Raw genomic sequence first — 20,726 nt, 5'->3', positions numbered from 1 at the left:
ACATTCCACCCTGCACTATGAATGTAAGCACGCCTCGAACTGCCTCTCCGCACCACAACTGTTCAACCACGCTCAGGCCTGCAACAGTGAGAGGTCCACTGCTGAGGTGCTGAGCTAGAATGAAGCCTTCTTAATGCCTCATGTTATACACAAGGTAATGAGGAAGCCCATTTCTGAGGAAAAAAAAAAAAAAATCTCATGCTTTTGATTCAAAACAAATTATCTCATAATTTTATGTCTTAATATGACAGATTTGCCTAATTCATTGATAATGTGACCTAATCATGACGTCCTTGTTTCTCATTTTGACTTTGTCTCTTACATTGTATTATCTTAGTATAAGACCTGGTCTTATCGTGGGCATATTTAAATCTTTCTTGCTTTCTCTTCATGTCCTGGTGGAAATTGGCTTCTATAAGACAAAGTCACCACACACAGTCAGTAACTTTGCCTTTTCAGGAGTGCAAATTTATTTATTTTTAATTACACAGTACACTTTGTGCAAAACCAGTTAAGTTTCACATGTGAATTCAGCTCAGTTGGATAAAATTGATCCATTCTAACAATAAAATAAGAGTTAAAGGATTTCCCTCACTGAATGCACTGCCCTCTGTCTATCTAACCAAAGCTGTGAGCCTTAACCGGCTGACTCACATTCAACGCTCTTATCTTTCTGTACAGTCCACCTCACTTTTAAATATGAATGTTTGACAGCAGTCCTCTCCTAAAATAAAATCTCATCTCTCTATGCAAACTTTGTCTTCTTTGCTTCCAAATGCATCAACTGGTTTCAGGGGTTTTTCAGGTTAAGGCCACTGTGACGTCTCAAAACACATGTTTTGTCTTGTTAATGTGATTTTTCAGGAACAACCGAGGGAATTCTTTCAGATTTGGCACACACGTTCACTTGGACTGATAGATTGTCTCATTAGATTTTGAGAGTAACATCTCCAGACTGTCTTGAGACAACAGGGACACTGTGGTCCAAATGACAAGACTATTTAATTAGCTTTTATTATTTGGCACTTTGTTCGAACTCGACTGAGCCCCGGAACTGTTGGGGCGGGGGAACCGTTCCTACCCGGACCCGGAAAGTGATGCACATTAAAAACATGGCGGCCAACATAGAGCAAATTTTCCAGGATTTTATATTGAGTAAAATCAGAGAAATTGAAGACCAAAATGAAGAAAAACCGTATGTCAACGTTGTGTTTTGTGTTCGTTTGAGTGATATTTAAATACAGTTTGATAGCTCGTGGAACAAACGAAGGTTTTCCGCTCTGGTTACACTACAAGCTAACGCTAGCTTTGTATTTACACATTTAAACGTCCAGATACAACTAGTAGCGATGTTGTTAGTGAGGATGGTGGGGTTTAGATAAAGCCCCATTCAAAGTAATACACCAGGAGCAAAGGAACCATGTTTTAATCAGGTTTTCTGTTTTACTGGTTAGCTAGTTATTGTTATTATTGTACGTGAATGGACAGTTTGCACTTTGTGTCCATTCAGAGAAAGGAGTGCAGGTTTATAGATGTATGATCTTTTAGATTCCATGTATAGAGCTATGTTGCTGCAGACACCTATTTAAATAAAGTATTTTCTCCTTAAGATTACTTGCATTGTGACTTTGTGTTGCTAGAATAAACCCTCATATAAACCCCCTATTCTCCTCAGAAGTAGTCCTAGGCTTTAAATCCCTGGCATCTGTTTGAAAAGTATGACTTTTCTGAATAAGTAAGTCATACTTTCTACACTCTGGAAAACATAAACATATGTGAGATTTATCCAGATGTTAACCTACCATTTCCCTCCTTGTACAGTTCTCTGAATGAATGTCCAGCCAGCCTTTTTTTTTTGTGTGGACATGAATCAACCATTGTCTGAGCTGTGTTGCCCAGTTATACATATAAAAAGGAGCAGCTAAACTATAACATCTCTTTCTCTGCCTCTGTGTATCTGTCAGTGTTGGTGATCTAGCAGGTCCTTGCAGTGAAGTGGAGGCGGCAGAGAAAGCCACCACAGACAGAGAGAAACAGGACGACTTCAGGGCCAGCGGTTCACAGAAGAAACACAAGAAGCACAAAAAACACAAAAGTAAGAAGAAGAAGAGGAATCGACAGAAGGAGAGCAGCTCAGAGTCCGTGGCAGAACAGGAAGGAACAAAACAATCAAGGTGAACCTTGTGTATGACTGTCAATACTCACAAAATGGTCATATTCATACTGTTTAACAACACTGTGATCCTCCACTTGTAACAGGTGGAGTCTAGTGCTGTCTGCGTTTGGATTTGATGAAAAGGGCTGTGCCTCGAATTTCTTTCTCCGGTTATTCTGACAAAAAGAGCCCAGTATAACTTAAATTGAATATTTGGCTTTAATCGACTTGAACAGGTTAGATGTTAAGATCTGGTTAGCTGCAGGGTCATCCGCTGGGGAACACCATTCATAGTTGTTTCTCCCCTTATCCTGGAACATCTCACAGAGAACGCAATGAACATGGATCTCTATCCTTCTCAGGGGCTGCTGGCTCTCCTAATCTTGTCCCTCTTTCTTAGCCATACCCAGAAGCTGGCATTTGCTGCCTCATGGGTGCTGGTCTCCTAGTGGTGGTGTCTGTGGACTCCCCTTGTCTTTGGTTTTGGATCCACTGTTTGGTCCTGGTCTGACTCCCTTGGCTTGCCTCTTCCCTCTGTCTCTCCACTACCTCTGCAAGCATCCCAAAAACCTGGTCATGAGGCCGTTACAACACAGTTATGAACACTTTTGAGTAATGTTTGCAGATTTATTAAAAATCAGAAACTACAATCTCTCATTTTCCAAAGTAATCAAATATTTTGCTGTTGCACTTCAAACTGTGGTCCGGTGCCTCCTGTTTGCTTTTATTATACTTGAAGGCTATTTAGAACTTGACTGGAGTTCACCTGTGGCAAACTTAATTCACTGCTTTTAATCCATCTCTCGTTAAAAATTGGGTTTATTTAGAAATGTTTCTGTCGTTGTCGATAAAAAAGCAAAAATTCTTGCTATTTTACTATTAATGCCTGCTTTTCAAATGTGCCTAACTCAGGTTTTATCTTTTCTTCATAGAAGAAGAACCCCGACAGAGGTGAATAAGGAGCAAGGTGAGTCTCTGTCTCATTTCATAGAAAACTACACAAATCTTTGACTGTGAAAGTACCAGTCCCACCATGGAATATTAAAAATTCACACTAAAGCAGTCTGAAGAAGACACATTATTGCATCACTTTTACACTAGGTCTTGTACTGTATGTGTATATATCATCTCCACGTATGCAGTGATTTCTGTTGTACAGAACATACTGCACTCTACAAGCTGATGAACTGTTTGTCCAGGTGAAGAGAAGAAGAGCAAGTCCAAATGCCATAAGCGGCACTCGACAGGAAAGCGGAAGAAGAAGAAGCGAAAGAGGAAAGGTGAAGACAACTCATCAGGTTCCGACTCTGAGTATGTGTCAAAGCAGAGGGATGGTAATTTTGTTCAAAGCTTATCGCCAAGGCGACGAGAGGAGCTGCCTGATATCATCCCCAAACAGGTAAAAAAAATCTTCTTCATACTTTTCCCCAATGTTAACCCAAAGTTAAGTTTTACTCATATATTTGTGGGCTCTATCCTTTTAGTTGAAGCCGACTTTGTGAGCATTCATAATGCCACATACACATCAGGGACATTAAACATGTCACTGCTTCCCAACAGGACAGCTCCAATAAAGGGAGAAGAGATGAGGAAAGACGTGGGAGGCGGAGTTGTCGTTCCCGTTCCCGTTCCTGCTCACAGTCACATTCCGATAATCATCCACATTCCTGCTTAGCGAGCATACCCTTACGCTCTCGGTGTGATTACCACCACCAAAGATCTCGGACTCGCTCCTTATCCAGCTCAAAGCGCCACAGGACCTGGTCCAGGTGGGAATGAAAGCCGTTGATTGATTGATAGTTGAGACATTATTTTTGGTTCAAAGCATAACTAATTTTCAAATATCCAATTTGAAATTTCTGTCTGCAGCTCCTCAGAGAAGAGGAGAGCTTTGAACGAACCCACACAGTCGCCCCAGGGTCCTTCAAAAAGCAACCAGTCGCCTCAGCTGGCCCCCAGCCCTTGTACAAGAAACATAACAACAGAGGAGCTGACAGAGTCGAGCACGGCCGAGCTGCTGAGCCCCGATCAGTGTGAGAAGCCAGCAGAAAAAAAAGAAGAGAAAGCAGAGGAAACAACACAGACACCAGGTCGGACCTTTTTGATATAATTGTACTAATGCTGAATATGGAGTTAAAGTTAAGGCTCTAGGTCAGGCTGAATCCTTTTTTGTGGGTGTAAAATTCTTACTTTTTACCTTTTTGTGTCACAGTCTGACATTTGAAATAGCTTTGTTCAGTTGTTTTGAATTGTGTTTAAGTATCTTTTTTAACTGAACATGCAGGTTGTGGCACATCACAGTCCTCGCTGGACCAGTCCATAGCTACTAAACCTGACCCAACTGCTGAGCTCAGCTTCCCTCAGCTGAAAGTAGCTGAGTACCCCAGGTACCTTGCCACCAATGATAAATCACAGGCAAAAAAAAAGAGGAAAACATCCAAATCCCCACCGCGGAGCAAAGAGGGAAAGTCATCAAAAAGGCAGAAAAGATCCAAGTCTCCATGTCGGAGCCACAGAAAGAGTTCCAGATCAAGAAGCCCTTCAAGGAGGACGAGATCGCGGTCAAGGTAGAGAGAATGGAGTCTTTTCTTCATCGGGATTCCTTGCATACTAAATGTGTTTATTATTTACTCATTATTTATATTGTTACTAGGGCTGTTGAAATGAATTTCAGGAGTCAGAATATATATTATGTATATATACACACAACATTTTTCTATTCTTTCTTGTAATATTTAGCATCAGGCCTTGCCTACAAATAAACTGACCTATGTGTTGTCTGTGCAGGTCGGGGGGTCGGAGGTCCAGGAGGTCACGCTCATGGTCTGGGTCACGGAGCCGGAGGAGGGCTACATACAGCCAGAGGGACCGCTGGAAAAGAGAACCGAGTCACTCTCCTGTACTCATCCTCCGCAAAGATAGGTCATCACCCACCAGGAAACACGGCAGTTCGAACAACAGTCCTCAACGCATCAGTGAACTGGGTCAGATTATAGGAAGTCACTCGTTTGAATGCTGGATACTACTGTTGTGCCCTTTGCTTTGTCTTCCCTGCTTTAGTTGTTATGTAATGTCTACATGCCATCTGTTGAGCTACACACGTGTGTGGCTATGTCCACAAACAACTGACGATATGCACATTTCCAATGAAGCAGTTTTAAAGATTATAAGTGCATTCTGTTTATTCTCCTCAGATAAGGACCAGTTGTTGGAAATCGCCAAGGCCAATGCTGCTGCTATGTGTGCCAAAGCAGGTATGCCCGTTCCTGCCAGCCTGAGGTCCACGGTTCTTCCCATGACTCTGCCAAGTATGGCCATGAATGCTGCTATGGCCAGCATGACTGCCGGTATGTTTTTGAATCTTGTTTTCTTTCTGCACAACTTCTTTTGTGTCTTGTGTTTTATAGTCCATCTGTCCAGTGGCCATATCCTCCCTGTGGACCTCTACAAAGGCTTTTATCCTCATTAAATGAGGATATATTATGTTATAATATTTAAAGCTATTATTAAAAACATATGTAACCCCTATGATCTAATGATTTGGAAAGCTATTTGCTTGTCTCTAACTTATTAATTTCAGTAGGTGCTGTATTAGTTTTTCTTCAGTTCCTGTCTGACTGTCTCTGTGTCTCTGTCCCTCACAGCCACCATGACAGCAGCCTTGTCAAACATGGGTACTTTTCCCTCACTGCTCTCACTGCCTTCCATCACCAACAAGCCTCCTCCTGCTGCAGCACAACCAAACATCACTGCTCTGGAGGAGGTGAAGAGGAAAGTGGCAAAACAGGCAAATAGCATCAGCATTAAGGAGTTTACTGATGTAAGTGCACATTTTAACCAAGTATTATATTCAGACAATAAAAGATGTTCAAACAATTAAATGTATGAACAAACAGGGTGTGATAGGTTGACTTATCTGCAGAATTTTGATCAAGTTGCAGCCAATAAAGGTTTTTTTTGGGGGGGGGGGGGTAAGCCAGTATAGAGTACATTACAGTAATCTAGGGAGGACAATACAAACGCATGGGTCAATTTCTAGACAAATGTAGAGTCCAACTCTTGCAATGTTTGACAAGTGATAACTGGAGTTTCACTGCACACAGAAACAATTTGAGCTGTGACATAATAACATTATTTGCTGTGTGTGTGGGTGCTTTTGTGTGTTTTGTAGAAATGCAAGATGATCGTGGACAGTAAAGGCGAGCTGCCGGTGGCAGTGCCTCATGTGTCAGACGAAGAGGATGATGGGAAACCATTTGGAGGAGGAGGTCTTCGGGAGCAAAAAGCCATCAGCTTCAGCATCAATGTAACATAAACATACATGGTTTAATATTTGTTTCCATATCACTTGTGAATGTGTGGTGAACCCCAATTAGAAGACAGTACAGGAAAGGATTTAACTTTTATTACACAAAAACACATGGAACATCATTAATGTTAATAAATGAACTGTTATTTATTGTTCCACTTATCTATTAGAAATATTACCCCCTTGTAACATTACCCCTAGAACTGCCCTTGAATTGCAAATATATTACACTGACATGATTGTCTTATTGATGGGAGAATATTAACCTCTACTATTTTCATATTCATGTTGTTACTTAAATTTTTGCCTCATTATGTGCTTCTCAAACATTGGATTCCTTCCAAAGAAACAAGGGAGGCTGTAAGAAATATGAATCCATTTTCCTGCTGTTGTTTGTTGTCACTTTGACATATGGGGCCCTAATTTCAATCGCAGCACGACCAATGCAAAGCAGCACTGTTATTGTTTGGTGTGTAGTGTTTGGTGCACTGGTGGGAGGAGAGGCGCAAACTAGAAAGCAGCTCTGGTCTAATTTTTCTGTCCCAATCCATCCGAGGCTGAGAGAAAAGTAATGGAGCCTGACCCGAATCAGACAGACATTCGGTTTTCTGTGTCCGAATCCAACTCGAGCCTAATACAATTAATGTAAGCTGCTCTGCGTTTGTTCTAGTGGTCTGCATGGTTATTGCTTATTGATTGTGAAAAAAAAAGCTATGCTCTGCATCTCTGAACCATTCAGACAACAACATGATTATCTTGGACAATGTCAGAATGATGAGACCAGAGATGTGAGTGGAGGAGAACATATTTCTGAATCACCACTCCCTCTCATCGAGTCCGCCCACCCCAGACCTGCTGCTTTGTATTTGTCGTTGCAGCGTAGACTCAGGCATAAGTGTTTTTGTTATGATTTCTTGCAGTGTAATTTACCAAGCAGCATGATTTATTGGCTCTGTTTGAGGTGTCCTGACATATGAATTTTAACACACACCTGCCAGCCAGTAAGTGAATTCCGTAAATGTAATTAAATAAATTACACCTAAATATTAAGTAATAAAGCAACAGGTTAGAGAGAAATATAAATGATCGTAATATTTTGCTTTTTTATTAACCCTCCAGAACATGACAGTTCGTCCAGCAGTGCGAAGCGATGCAGGCATTGCCAAGGAGTTTCCTGTGTCTTCAGGATGTCAGCATCGTAAGAAGGTCAGAAAAGTGTGCTGGTCCCGACATGGTTGAGAACCTCCAAACTGTGTTCCGGTTACTTTATTATTATTGTCGTCGTAATAACAGTTTGTGAATGCCTTGTAACTAATTTAATTTGTTACACTGTCCAGGAGGGCGAGGCGTTGGGCGCCTATGGAGAATGGGTTCTGGTCGACAAAGCAGCAGACAAAGCTGCAGCTGCATCTAGAAAGGCCCCGAGCACAGTTCCCACAGTGTCAGCCACTTCATCATTGGGCGAAACGGTGGTGGCAGGGTCGCCTGAGGCTGTCGAACAGCCAGTACTTGCGCCTGTTAATGACAGCGTGTTTCCGGACCCTGTGATGCAGGTAAGGAGTACAGGTGTATTGTGCATACTGAATTTAATGGAAAATGTGTTTTGGTTTGGCTTTTTAAAATCATTCTCCTCTCCCCTTTTCTTCTTTCTCTCCTCTGTTCTCCCTCCCTCACTTTCTGCAGCCTGTAGATATCTCTCAGGCTGTAACCGAGAGAATCAAAGCTCAGAGGCGTTTGGCTGAGAACCCGTATGACGTCAGTGCCATCTGTATGCTCAGCAGGGCGCAGGAGCAGGTATGAAACACTTTCTGCTTCTGAAATTTCCTTCTCTCCTCTGTGGGTCCAGCAATATACCAGTTAACCTAAATGGACAATACTATAAAAACACATCTTCTTCCCCATTTTGTTTTATTGAAATAAAATATTTTGTGTGCACGTAATGCTAATGACATGTCCCCACAGTGTCTTCTTCATTCGACTGTTGGATTTTATAGAATCTTTGATCAATTAGAAATGTCTTCTTTTCATAGGTAGATGCTTGGGCCCAATCCAACACTGTCCCTGGTCTCTTCACTGGTTCGACTGGAGCCCAAGTTTTGAGCTCCGAGGAGCTGTCCACCAGTGGACCACAAGCATGGCTGAAGAAGGTGAGACCCACAAGCACACAACATACACTCGACTGTGTTTTTGTTGGGCGTTTTCTCCCTTATTTTCCCTCAATATCATCAATCACTGTTTGTCACTGTCCTCTCCCACTTTTGTCTCTGTCAGGACCAGTTCCTCAGGGCGGCCCCAGTATCAGGGGGTGTCGGGGAGTTCCTGATGAGAAAAATGGGCTGGAGGACAGGGGAGGGCCTAGGGAGGAACCGCGAGGGTACAGTTGAGCCAATCATTATCGACTTCAAGGTCGACCGCAAAGGTATGACACCACAAAATACTATAAAACTATAAAAATACTATAAACATATATATATTTATTTATATATATGTTTATATATCAATGTTCAAATTTTCTCTTCTCATTTATTCATTTAGAAATTATCTAAACACACAGATATCTGAAGGTTGTGTTTGCAGCACCCTCTCCTGGGGAAAGACTGTAACTGCAAAAAAAAAGAAGTACCCTATTTGCCATGTTAAATTTCATCTTCAAGCATTCAGTGTATTTTCTGTGTAGCATTTCTGATGCTCACATGTAGAACATGACATAATAAAGTTAGGCACAAGTTCTTATGAAGGATCAACCTGTGTTCCCTGTGTAAACTGAATATGATCCTATGCAGCTTTGACATGTTCAAGTTTGCTGTCTGTTGTTGTGTAAAAGGTTCCAAAGCTTGTGCAAAATGCTGTTTGGCCATTCAAATTAATAAATCCAAATCTTCAATCTCTCAGCATCCGTAACTCTGACTGAGTCCCAGCATCTCTGTGTGAAACACCCCTGAATCCAGGCCTAGCTTTAGCTTTAGTGATATTAATGATGCCACTTATGGTGGTCATGTTTTTTTTGCATTGCAGGACTAGTTGCCGAAGGAGAGAAGCCCCAGAAGCAGACAGGAGGACTGGTGGTAACCAAAGATCTAATGGGTAACAGACACACAGCAAACACATGTGGACAGGGAAAACTGAACCTGAAGATTTTCTCCTGCAGCTGTAAACAGAATACAACGTTTAACCACATCCTTTCTACTGTTGCAAGTACAGGAAAAGTGATTGATTGTTAGGCTATGGATACACACAGATGTACAAAACACAACTTGAAAATAAAACATGAAAACTTAAAGATAACTCTTAAAACATGTCGAGATGAAATAAATACATCTTAAAATGACTGATGACAAGACATTTTAATTTTCAATGTATTGATTGTAATAAGATTTTATGGCTTTCTTTTCTCAGGTGATTGAACTCAGGTCTTCAAATTCACAATGACCCAGATCTAATTTAATACAAACACAAAAATCCACTTTCACTTCCTTATGATTTTTTGCATTGATCAAAATCCATATGAAAAACATATTTGAATATTCAGTCAGTTCAATTCCGACTTTTCTTAAACTCTGCTCTGTTAAATGTGTGTGTGTGTGTGTGTGTGTGTGTGTGTGTGTGTGTGTGTGTGTGTGTGTGTGTGTGTGTGTGTGTGTGTGTGTGTGTGTGCAGGGAAGCACCCGGTGTCGGCTCTTATCGAGTTGTGCAACAAGAAACGGATAATGCAGCCAGACTTTGTCATGGTTCACCACAGCGGCCCTGACCACCGCAAGAATTTCCTCTTCAAGGTGGGTTATCTTGATTCTGTGCATCTTCACTCATTTTCATTAGCTGGTTACATATTAGACCTTTGAGAGTTCCGTCCACAGTGTTAAAACCCTGTTCATCTCAGTTTGATGATAAAAGATGAGAGGAAATTCACAAAGATTTGAATTTTGTCTGCAGCTCAGGGAGCCTGCACTCTGACACAGTGATTCTTTGAGCTAAATGCAAATGATCACACATTTCAAAAGAGCAACAGCAACATATTTGATATCAATAGGTTTCCTTCTTGTCTGTGTCCCTGTTCTCATTCACATGCTGCTCTTTGTTGTATCTTGGTCACATTCTGACATTCACACATGCATCCACGCGTGTTGTTTCCAGGTGACAGTGAATGGCGTGGACTACCAGCCACAGACAGCCAGCCCCAACAAGAAACATGCCAAGGCCATGGCAGCTACAGTTGCCTTACAGGCTCTGGGAGAGGTAGAATTCAAAACAATAAGCAGATAATCAGAGCAGCACAACATAGAGGGCAATATGAACTTTATTTTACCTGTATTAGATCATTTATGTAGTCAGTTCAATACAACCTAGCACATACATTGTTTATATCAAGCTCCTTAATGCAATCCTCATGTTTTAATTAAAAAAACATTGTAGATTGGCACTCAGTAGAGCACATACCTCCACCAAAGACAATCTCCTTATCAAACTACATTTCAAATCATTAGATCCAGATTTTTATTTGGATCTTCACCGAAGTGACCAAAATTGGTTCATACATTCATGACCTCCTCTGGATGAGTTGTAATAACTTGAGAGATTCTCCAACTCTTCATCACCAGTTCAGAATATCATACTGGGGTCAAAGACAAAATACCTGTCCAACTACTGACATTCTTTTTAATGTGTCTCAGGAGCAACCAAATTACTCTTTTTATAAGACAAGTAGCTTTCATTTTACAGTTTGATTTAGGTTGTTGTAGTTTGCTTTGGATCATAATGTATTAACAGTATTATAAAACTAATTTACAGTAAAATCTCAGTCATTAATCTAAATGCTGCACACAAGGAATACACAGCCATAAGATACGAAACAAAAGACATACAGATGGACAGAAACAGAGAGATACTGATTCACAGACAGAAACACTGATTATCATAGAAAATATCATTCTACATGTGTAAGTGTTTTCTATTTTGTCCCTAGGTTCCTGTTGATGGGCCAGGACTCTACACTGGCCCTGTTTTCACTGCTGCTTCGACTGGCCCCCTCTTCTCTACATAGACACACACTCCACTGGGCCAACGTGTTACACACTTTAACTGTTAAACTATACTCAGAAAGTTGTTTCTGAATATAGTGACCAATTTTATACCTGCAAAACCATGCTTGTCTTTTTTTAAAGTCATAATGTTTATGACAGGATGGAAAACATATTTTTGCCAGGTTGTTAGTATTATGAAAGAGTTTTCATCTCATGTTTAAAGTGGATGGCATGTATTTATGTATCTATGTACGTATGATGATATTTGTAAAATCGTAGCATTTCAGACTAATATATATTAGCTCACTGAAACTTTAGTCTCTCACCAGACCGGACACACGTGTCTGCAGTAGATTTGCTGTCGGACACTGCAGAGCAGGTCTTAATCGGGCTGTGAAATGAAACGTCAAACCTGTACATGACTGTGTCTTGTTGGTTAGAAAAGCTTTTTCTGTTGGTCCTGTTGTCCATGTCCGTGGCCTGGCGTCCTTCGAACGCAATGTTTCTCAAGATGCTGTGAAGCTGACCTTACAAAAATGTGTAAACACAAAATAAAGATTATATTTAAGTTACGTTTTAGAAGAATCCATATCAGGTTTCATGGTATCGATGCCTGTTGAATGTGAGTGAAGCGACCTCAGGGTTTCCTGAATTAAACTCCACAGCAGATTATCTTTTGTTGATGTGGTTTTTACTTTTACACAGTCGTCATGCGAGCTAATATGATGCAGGTTTGGCAACAATTACAAGACAATAACACCCATGAAAAAACTTATTGGATGCAGTAGTATAGCTCTATGGAAAAAAATAAATATATGTATATATATATATATTTTTTTTTTTTTTTTTCCATATATATATACAGTTCATCAGTCTACACAAATAATGTTAATACATTTGGTTGATAAAAATATAAGCTGCATATAAGAAAAATAATTTTAATTACAGGTGAAAAGATGATAAACTTCATGATGATGCTGACGTTAGGTCTTATCTGTGGGTCAGTTATTTGAATTCTAAACTTGATGGATAAGTGTTTATCTGTTCTGTGCTAACTGAAGCAGCTGAATCGCAGAATTAAAACTGTGACCAGCAGTGAAGAAAAAAAAACTTCAGCTCGTTTTTTGATCACTGACAGTTCCATCAGATTTGAATAAAACTCAGTGTGCAAGTCCAGGAGATACCACAAGATGACGACAGTGAGTCAAAGGCATTAAGATTAGATATATGAACAAAGTTGTGAACCTACTTTTTTCATATTTTAGACGACAAACTATACTTTGTCATTCAAAATATGAAAAAAGCTACAAATGTTTTGCTGCTACAATGTCTACACATACAGCAGCACTTAGGCACAGGGGCTGAAAATATATAATTCAGTCCAATGCAGCCCTCTTGAGACTTTCTTGGTTTGATATAAACCAAGAAAGTGTCTTCCCTCTTCCCATGATAGTTCTCTGATAATATATATATAATATCATCATGCATTTTAGGGTTAATCAACACTTTAAAGTGGTTTTACTAGAGTTGGTATCACTGGCTTGTAACATCGTAGTGTATCTCTGCTCCTGGAATCTGTATGTCATAAAGTATGACACAAACATTTCATATTATGATGAGGCATAAAAATATAAAATAGTACAGTAAACCATAAAATCATCAAGAGATGAATCGTATATTAAGGCAAACGAATGCAATGAAACCCATCATTGTATAGTACGATATACAAATTATATTAAAAAGCCCAAGTGCAGTAAGTGTACATACTTTTCAGAGTAGTAACAACCCTGAAGATCAATTATAATAACTTTATATCATCCTGTCAATGGATGTGCTCATGAGGGATGAATAACATTTAAAAATGAATGAAATAAACAGATTGTGATATTTTATTATCATATCATATGATGTGCTATACATTTTTTTTAAATCAGTCGTGCCCACGAGTGTTTGGAAATTGTTTACAATATTTATTGTTTGAGTTAGATAAAGAAACTCCACCCCCGCGAGTCTACGTAACTTGGTCTATTCGAAGTTCCCCTTCTCCATATATCCCATTGGAGTCCTCCACTTCCTGTTTGCCAGTCGGTACTTCCGCTTGGATGCGGAACTGCTTGGATCGGGAGCCCGTAGATCTTCACGAGGTGAATACTGTTTCAAATATCAACACAGTTATACACAGTTATTATATCTTCTGTGTGTTTGACGTGTCGCTGCACATTTTTCATTGTTCACTCGTGTTTTCGAGCAAAACGCGTCTCATTAGTTCCTCGTGTCGATGCTAAGCTAAGCTAGCTATCCCAAGCTAACCACACCTGAGCGCGTGTGGAATTCTCTTGTAAAACACTCGATCGCTTCTTTTGTCCTAAACTAACTAAAGTACGTCCACTTGAATAATGATCAGCTTTTCATTTTCATCAATATCAAAGTAACACAAGTTCAATACGTGTTGATTTCATAGATTTGTATTGTGTATTAATATATATATATGAAATAAAAATGCAAACTGAAAAACTAAATAAAAATAAAAACTAATGACAATTTCAAAACTATAATAACCTTGGTACGTATATGCGTATATATAACCTTTATGATGAATATTAAATTGCAATAAGTATTGATAGTGTTTTGCAGCCATGTAAAACACCCAATTATATATAATTTACCATCATAAATCAATATACATAGAAAATAATGATCATGACGATAAACAGGGAGGGAGGGAGTTTTTCCTCTCCACAGTCGCCAAAGTGCTGCTCATTGTGGGAACTGTTGGGTTTCTCTATGTTAAATGAGATTTTAAAGTGCCTTGAGATAATGTATATTATGATTTGGTGCTATACAAATTAAATTGAATTGAAACAGGTTTATTGTTTCATCTCTATTTAACAGATTAGATCATTTAAATTGTTTTATTACTATTGCTCTGTTGAATGAGTAAAGAATTGCACTAGACACGTGGCATCTATTGCATGTGCTCTACCTCGACATTGTTTTCACAATGCATAATCATTACATTGATATATATTGGACATCATTATTGATATTCTTTTATCGCTCAGCCCTGATTTGACCTTTATTAAAATGTTAATGTCACCGTTTGAGATCCCTGCTCCATTTAAATGTATTTTATATGAACTAAAGTGTGTTCCTAAGGAAAGCTCGTATCATTTGTTTGCTATGTTTGCTACTGTCATTAGCTAGGGATGGAGGTAGAGGGAGCCAGTACGCTGGAGATGCCAGGAGCCCACAGACCCATCATTTGGTGACTATTGCTTAAAATATCAACACATTTATTGGTTCTTCTGTGTGTTTGACGTGTTGCTGCAGCTTTTCCATTGTTAACATATTTGTTAATAGTGGAATCTGCTGCGACTCTTGATACATTTAAATTTCAGACGTCATATTATAATATGACTTTTGCGAGGCTGTCATGTGTCTTAAATAAGAAGGACAAAAAGGCATAGGTTAGTATGTCGTCTTAAATAAGAAGGACAAAAAGGCATAGGTTAGTATGTCGTCTAAAATAAGAAGGACAAAAAGGCATAGGTTAGTATGTCGTCTACAATATTCTTTCATGTTTGGAAGGAGAAGCTGCAACACACAGCTTCACCACCAGATGTCAGTAGAGTCTAAAACATTTTATCAATAGTGTTGTTTCACCCAGCCCTACCAAACCCCAAATATATATATATATATATGTATGTATGTATGTAGCGTGACATCACGAAAAGGCCCTTCCAAATGTTTAATTAACATTTATAGGAACTTCTATTCATATATATTATGTTATATTTTTACCTACCATGTTGTTCAGTTTTTTTTTGACCTTATAAGTAGAAGGACATTTGATTTGATATAAAACTGAAAACAAAATCAGTAATCACCAAACATCCACAGTGAGTTGTAGTTGTACATTTCCCAAACACTAAGCTGTTGGAATTGATGGAGAACACAACCCTGAGTAACTGTGACTCTTATTTCCTGCAGATCTCCAGCTGTCTGCGTCACGCCGAAGGCCTCTCACAGTAGCACAAAGCGACGAGATAAACGATGATAGATCCCCAAAAGATGTGGCAAACTCTTGCTCCAAATGCACAAGATGGAAGCTTTTGTGTCCTGGGTATGTTGGTGTAAATTCTGGACAGAGGGAGGAATTCTCCAAGTCCAGGATTCCTGGATTGGGCCCTTTGATAGTTTTACTGTGCGTGTGTGGGCGATCAAGGTAACATCTCACAATAGGCCCCTTTAAAAGCGCAACTCACGATATGATACTATTAAGATATTTTTTGATCCAATTTGTGGCAACCACCTATTTACTTGTTTGTTATCTGCTCACTTAAAGGTTCAGTGTGTAAAATTTAGGTGAAAGGGATTGAATGTCAGATAATCCTCATGATGTTTTCACTAGTTCACTTCATCTAAATTATATGAATGTAGTTTTATTTACTGTTGAAAAGGCCATTAATATTTAAATACACCATATTTACATTGAGGGGGTGCTCTCTATGGAGGCTGCTTGTTTTTTACAGTAGTCCAGACTGAACAAACTAAATCCCTTTTGAGGTAACTGAAGCTGCCACAGGTTATTTTTCATGTTTTAGGAGAGGGTGAGGTGAGCGGTGTTCAGCTGCAACATGCAACTTAAACAGTAGATATCACTAAATTCTACACTCTGTACCTTATATAATTTAAAAAGTGGTAACTGTGACATCTCTATTATGAATAAAAGTAAAGTGAAAGTTCTTCACCTCTTGACTGCTACTAAATATAAGTAAGTAATCAGTGTGGTATTCTTAAAACACGTGTAATGTTTCATGCCATTGTACTAGTTAATGTCTTGAGTGTTAATTTGAAGACAACCTGGCAAACAGGAAGTGATTCACTTTCTGTGAAGTCACAAAACAAACGACAGGAAGCTGAAGGTGTGAACAGTTGTTGATATGTGAGAATGAGTAGAGATGTGAATGAAATCAGAAATAATGTTAGTGTTGAAGGTCACCAAGTAAATTGACTCAACTGCTGCAGTACTTGTCATAGAAATTGATGTTTATTGCATTTGTTTTTCATTTTCTTACAGCGAGAGACATTTGACACGAGGCTCAGAAGCAGAGTCGATGCTACAGAGAAACAAGAGGTCACACTGGAGTACAACTTGCAACTCCCAACATGACTTTTGTACTGCACCAGGCTCATCACACAGCTTTAGTTAGTCCATTAACATCATATAGAGTTAATATACAGTGAAGTTAAAGATAAGATAAAGTTCAAATAAAGTCACTTTTCAGCTAAAGTAAAAAAAGAATATGAATATAACAATATGGAAGGACTGCGACATGTGAGCTTGTTCCAGTTGTCAGTTTCACTTGTATAGATCTGTTCCAGAGTGGAGGTTCTTCTGTCACAAACTATCTCTGACAAGTGTTTGAATGAAAAGACAATAAAAATAACAGACGACTTCAAATGATTCAGATGAATTCAGATCATGTGGGACATTAATGAGGGACATCAAAGTTTCGCTCTGTTTATTTCATGTAGTTAGTGTGGACATCATGATCTGTCGCAGGGCTGACATGGAGGGTCACGCAACCTTCAGCACTCTCACCTTTTGAGCCATGGGTACACCTGCTGCGCATGTTGCACCATGAGGGAGGCAGGAGTGCCGGGGGGGGGAACCAACGCGCCTTTGGAAGACCATGCAAATGTACACGTGGAGATTCCTGGGCTGGATTCAAGCCCATGACATGAGACTGTGCAGCACCCTGAGGCAACTGTTTGTTGTGATACTGTGCTATATAAAGACAATAATGTTATCTCTCTGAGTCCAAATAGACTGTGTCCACATGAAGCCACTTTGTTTGTGTGTGGCCATGAATTGCATGAGGTAGCAATTTGTTTGGATCAAGTATTTTAGAGCAAAAGAGAAGCGGCTCGAGTTAAAGTGTTGAAATGTGATTCTAATTGTGTGAAGGTTCAAAATAAAAGCTCCCAATTCAGCACGTGTGAAGTGAAGGTACTCTGTGTTGACTCACTCACCTCTCACGTGTCCTTTGATGTCTATGATCTGTGCTGAGTTTATATAGGTGTTGAGCAGGTGTGTGGAATGAGCAGGAGGCGGGGCCAAGCAAGGCTGATTGGTGGAGGCGAATGGAAGAGGTGGAGTACAGAAGGTGTCAGTTCCTCCAGTGGCTTCAGCGTCGGTCGTGACACTCCTGTGTCGGGACCAGAAGGTAGGTTTCAGTGTGGAGGCTGCTGGGACTCAGCATGGCATTTTAACATTGTGTCGTTTGTTGTTGATGATGATAATAAATCCCATGGTCCTGCTGTTTTAAAGGCTTTCTGATCGTGATCTCTATCAGTGGCTGTGTATGTGTCTGCTCACGTTTGTTGGGTGTTTGTGATGGTGAATGGCAGCAACTTTGTAGGTGGTGTAATTGTCACTCTTTTGGTTTGGTGGGTGTTGCACTCCACGTTTGTGTTGGTCACCTGTGTGAGTGTTGCGTGAAGGTAGCTTGAGTAACACCAGTTGTTTGATTTGTCCACCTCGTGGTGGCAGCCATTTTGTGTGAAGTGACATTCCCTTGTGGTACAACTTGTGTGTCTGCCGCTCACTTTGAATCCAGCAGCAGTAATTAGTTGGCAAATGCATTGTAATGAATACACTGATTGTAGTTGTTAGTTAGTGAAATGTGATGTAAGTGTTGAATCATTGTTTTAAGGGTGGGGGTGTTTCCTGTAGTGTCCCCGTTTGTCTCTTGTCTCTCCTCTAGCTCCACTGTGATTAACTGATCAGTCATCAATGAGGTGCATCTGGCCGGTGGACTGAGGTTCTTGGAAACTCCTGTGTTAGCATCAGAAGGTAGGTTTCCAGTGTGGAGACTGCTGGGCCTCATACATTGTATTGTTCTCATCATGATTTGTATCAATGGTGTGATTTTACATGTTGTTTGCCTCATAGGGCCACATAATGAGTCCAGTTATCACAAGCACATAATAATTGTTAAATGTTGTGTACGGGGGGGATATGGCAGCTGTCAATAAATCTAAAAATGAGGCTTCTTTAAAAAAATAAAATAAAAAAAAGCAGTGTCTGCATTGTTCTTTACAAAGTCAAACATTTATTGTAAGAAGTGAAAAATGCTTGAAGATGTGTCTTGTCTGTGAATCACTGAACTTGTATTTAGTTGTACAAGCAGTGTGTTTGAGAACTGCTTCACATGTGTGTTGCATGGAGTCGACCAAGTTGTGTCACCTGTGTACAGGTATTGTAGTCCAGGATGATCGGAGTGGCCACTCCATTATGTTAGTGTTGTTGGATGTTGAAGATGCTGCGTGCTTACTTGTGTGTTTGGGGTGGTTGTCTAGTTGAAACACACATTTGAAGGGTGTCTCCTCTTTGGCATAAGTCAACACGATGTCTTGAAGTATTGTGCTTGTGCTACCATGCTTCAACAATGGGACTTTGCTTAGGTGTCATTTAGGTTATTGTCTGATTCATCTGAATGGTAGTGTTCTGTTGTCTTCCACGTCTTTGTGGTTTTGGTTGTTATTTTAAAGGATTTGAGATGATTGTAGTTGAGCGGTTTGTACTTTTCTAGTTGTCTTGATACTTTTGAATCAAAGTATGCGGTTGTTGTGTACAATGACCCATGTTCCAGTGATTTTCAGACAAATGCACTAGAGCTAGCATGTAGAACATTTGCTGCCTTGGTCCTTAAATGAGGGCCAGCTGTTTGACTTGAGTAATAGAACTCCACACTGCTGTTATTTTGAACACAATGACTGTTGTTGAAAGTGGTGAAATTGTGTTAGGGTTCTGTCTTGTCATGCCTCTGTCACAATAGAAAGGTGAATGTCCAGCCACGAAAAGTCCCAGGTGAGTATGTTTCTATTCTTTTCTCTTCTCAAAAATCTATTGGGTGAACCTGCATGGTTTTCTAAATAGTAATTTAGTTTTGTGTAAGTCTAGTTTTTGTATGAATGCCACACAGTGATGCTAAATGAGACCCTTGATTGTTTTGTCTGTCATACAGGGCCGATGAGGACAGCGGCTCACTCGTTAGGTGGAGCGATGTTGTTTGAGGTAAGTAATGTATTAAGAGCAAATAGTCTGAATAATCTGTACACACTGACGTTGTTAAAGTTGTAAAAAAATAAAGACGACCACTTCTGTCCACTTCCAGACATTGTACTGAAAGTCCTTGGTGGTGGGAGGGAACCACATGGAAAATGGTGAGTGTGATCTAAAATAGATTATCAGCTTTTAAAGATTGTTGTTTAGCAGCAAGTAGGTATGTGTTCCTCCAGGTGAGCCATAAGTCCTGGTTACTGTATGTCCTTCATGTGTTTCAGGTGTTATTGTGTCTACCAGGTTGTACTTCATGTGGACCTAAGAAACCTCTAAGCTGTTCCACCAGTGTTACTGAGGATCAACAGTGGTAAGTGGTTGTACAGTTCAGTGTTTGTTCATTAAATCAAAAGAGACTTTATATTAATGTGTGTTTGTAAACCATGTCATGTGTTACAGGTTTGTTGAAGCACCTGGATTGTGTCACTGCTGGATTTGTGAGTAGATTTGAACAGTTATTGTTTGAATGTAGTTGATCTATTGCTGCTTGTTCCATGTGAGATGTAGAGTTGTGTTCAAAATAATAGCAGTGTTAATAAATAAAAAAAATTAATAATAAATGAAAGATAGTGTCTGCATTGTTGTTTACAAAGTCAAACATTTATTGTATGAAGTGAAAAATGCTAGAAGATGTGTCTTGTCTGTGAATCACTGAACTTGTATTTAGTTGTACAAGCAGTGTGTTTGAGAACTGCTTCACATGTGTGTTGCATGGAGTCGACCAAGTTGTGTCACCTGTGTACAGGTATTATAGTCCAGGATGATCGGAGTGGCCACTCCATTATGTTAGTGTTGTTGGATGTTGAAGATGCTGCGTGCTTACTTGTGTGTTTGGGGTGGTTGTCTTGTTGAAAGACACATTTGAAGGGTGTCTCCTCTTTGGCATAAGTCACCACGATGTCTTGAAGTATTGTGCTTGTGCTACCATGCTTCACCGTGTTCTGTGGTTTGAACAGTGGTGATGTCATCACTCCACAAAATGTTGTGGTATTTTCCTTTAAGGAAAATTGTAACCTCTTCAGCACATGTTGATTTTTGAACAATGGGACTTTGCATAGGTGTCATTTAGGTTATTGTTTGATTCATCTGAATGGTAGTGTTCTGTTGTCTTCCACG

At 39.7% G+C, this 20,726-nt stretch overlaps 1 protein-coding gene and 1 long non-coding RNA gene across 3 annotated transcripts; both read left to right on the top strand.

Moving 5' to 3' along the window:
• Window positions 1-1,089: 1,089 nt before the first annotated feature.
• Window positions 1,090-12,154, top strand: LOC109644747 (protein SON). The gene is made up of 20 exons (XM_020110193.2): window positions 1,090-1,195; window positions 1,965-2,174; window positions 3,088-3,122; window positions 3,355-3,554; window positions 3,716-3,924; window positions 4,025-4,245; window positions 4,440-4,722; window positions 4,943-5,139; window positions 5,350-5,502; window positions 5,800-5,975; window positions 6,327-6,461; window positions 7,584-7,670; window positions 7,802-8,017; window positions 8,148-8,258; window positions 8,495-8,611; window positions 8,736-8,883; window positions 9,480-9,548; window positions 10,122-10,237; window positions 10,596-10,697; window positions 11,425-12,154. The coding sequence occupies exons 1-20, from the start codon at window positions 1,098-1,100 to the stop codon at window positions 11,500-11,502; spliced, it is 2,961 nt and encodes a 986-aa protein (XP_019965752.2). The 5' UTR covers window positions 1,090-1,097; the 3' UTR covers window positions 11,503-12,154.
• Window positions 12,155-13,531: 1,377 nt separating this feature from the next.
• On the top strand, window positions 13,532-17,478 carry LOC138406952 (uncharacterized). 2 transcript variants are annotated; one of them, XR_011240332.1, is made up of 4 exons: window positions 13,532-13,626; window positions 14,683-14,747; window positions 15,473-15,605; window positions 16,563-17,478. It is a non-coding gene; the product is annotated as an uncharacterized lncRNA (long non-coding RNA). The 2 variants fall into 2 exon arrangements; XR_011240331.1 differs by having other exon boundaries at window positions 15,473-15,707.
• Window positions 17,479-20,726: the final 3,248 nt, after the last annotated feature.

The sequence above is a fragment of the Paralichthys olivaceus genome, chromosome 24, assembly GCF_024713975.1.
Source record: "Paralichthys olivaceus isolate ysfri-2021 chromosome 24, ASM2471397v2, whole genome shotgun sequence".
Taxonomy (NCBI): Eukaryota; Metazoa; Chordata; class Actinopteri; order Pleuronectiformes; family Paralichthyidae; genus Paralichthys; species Paralichthys olivaceus.
This window is presented reverse-complemented; position numbering and strand designations above follow the sequence as displayed.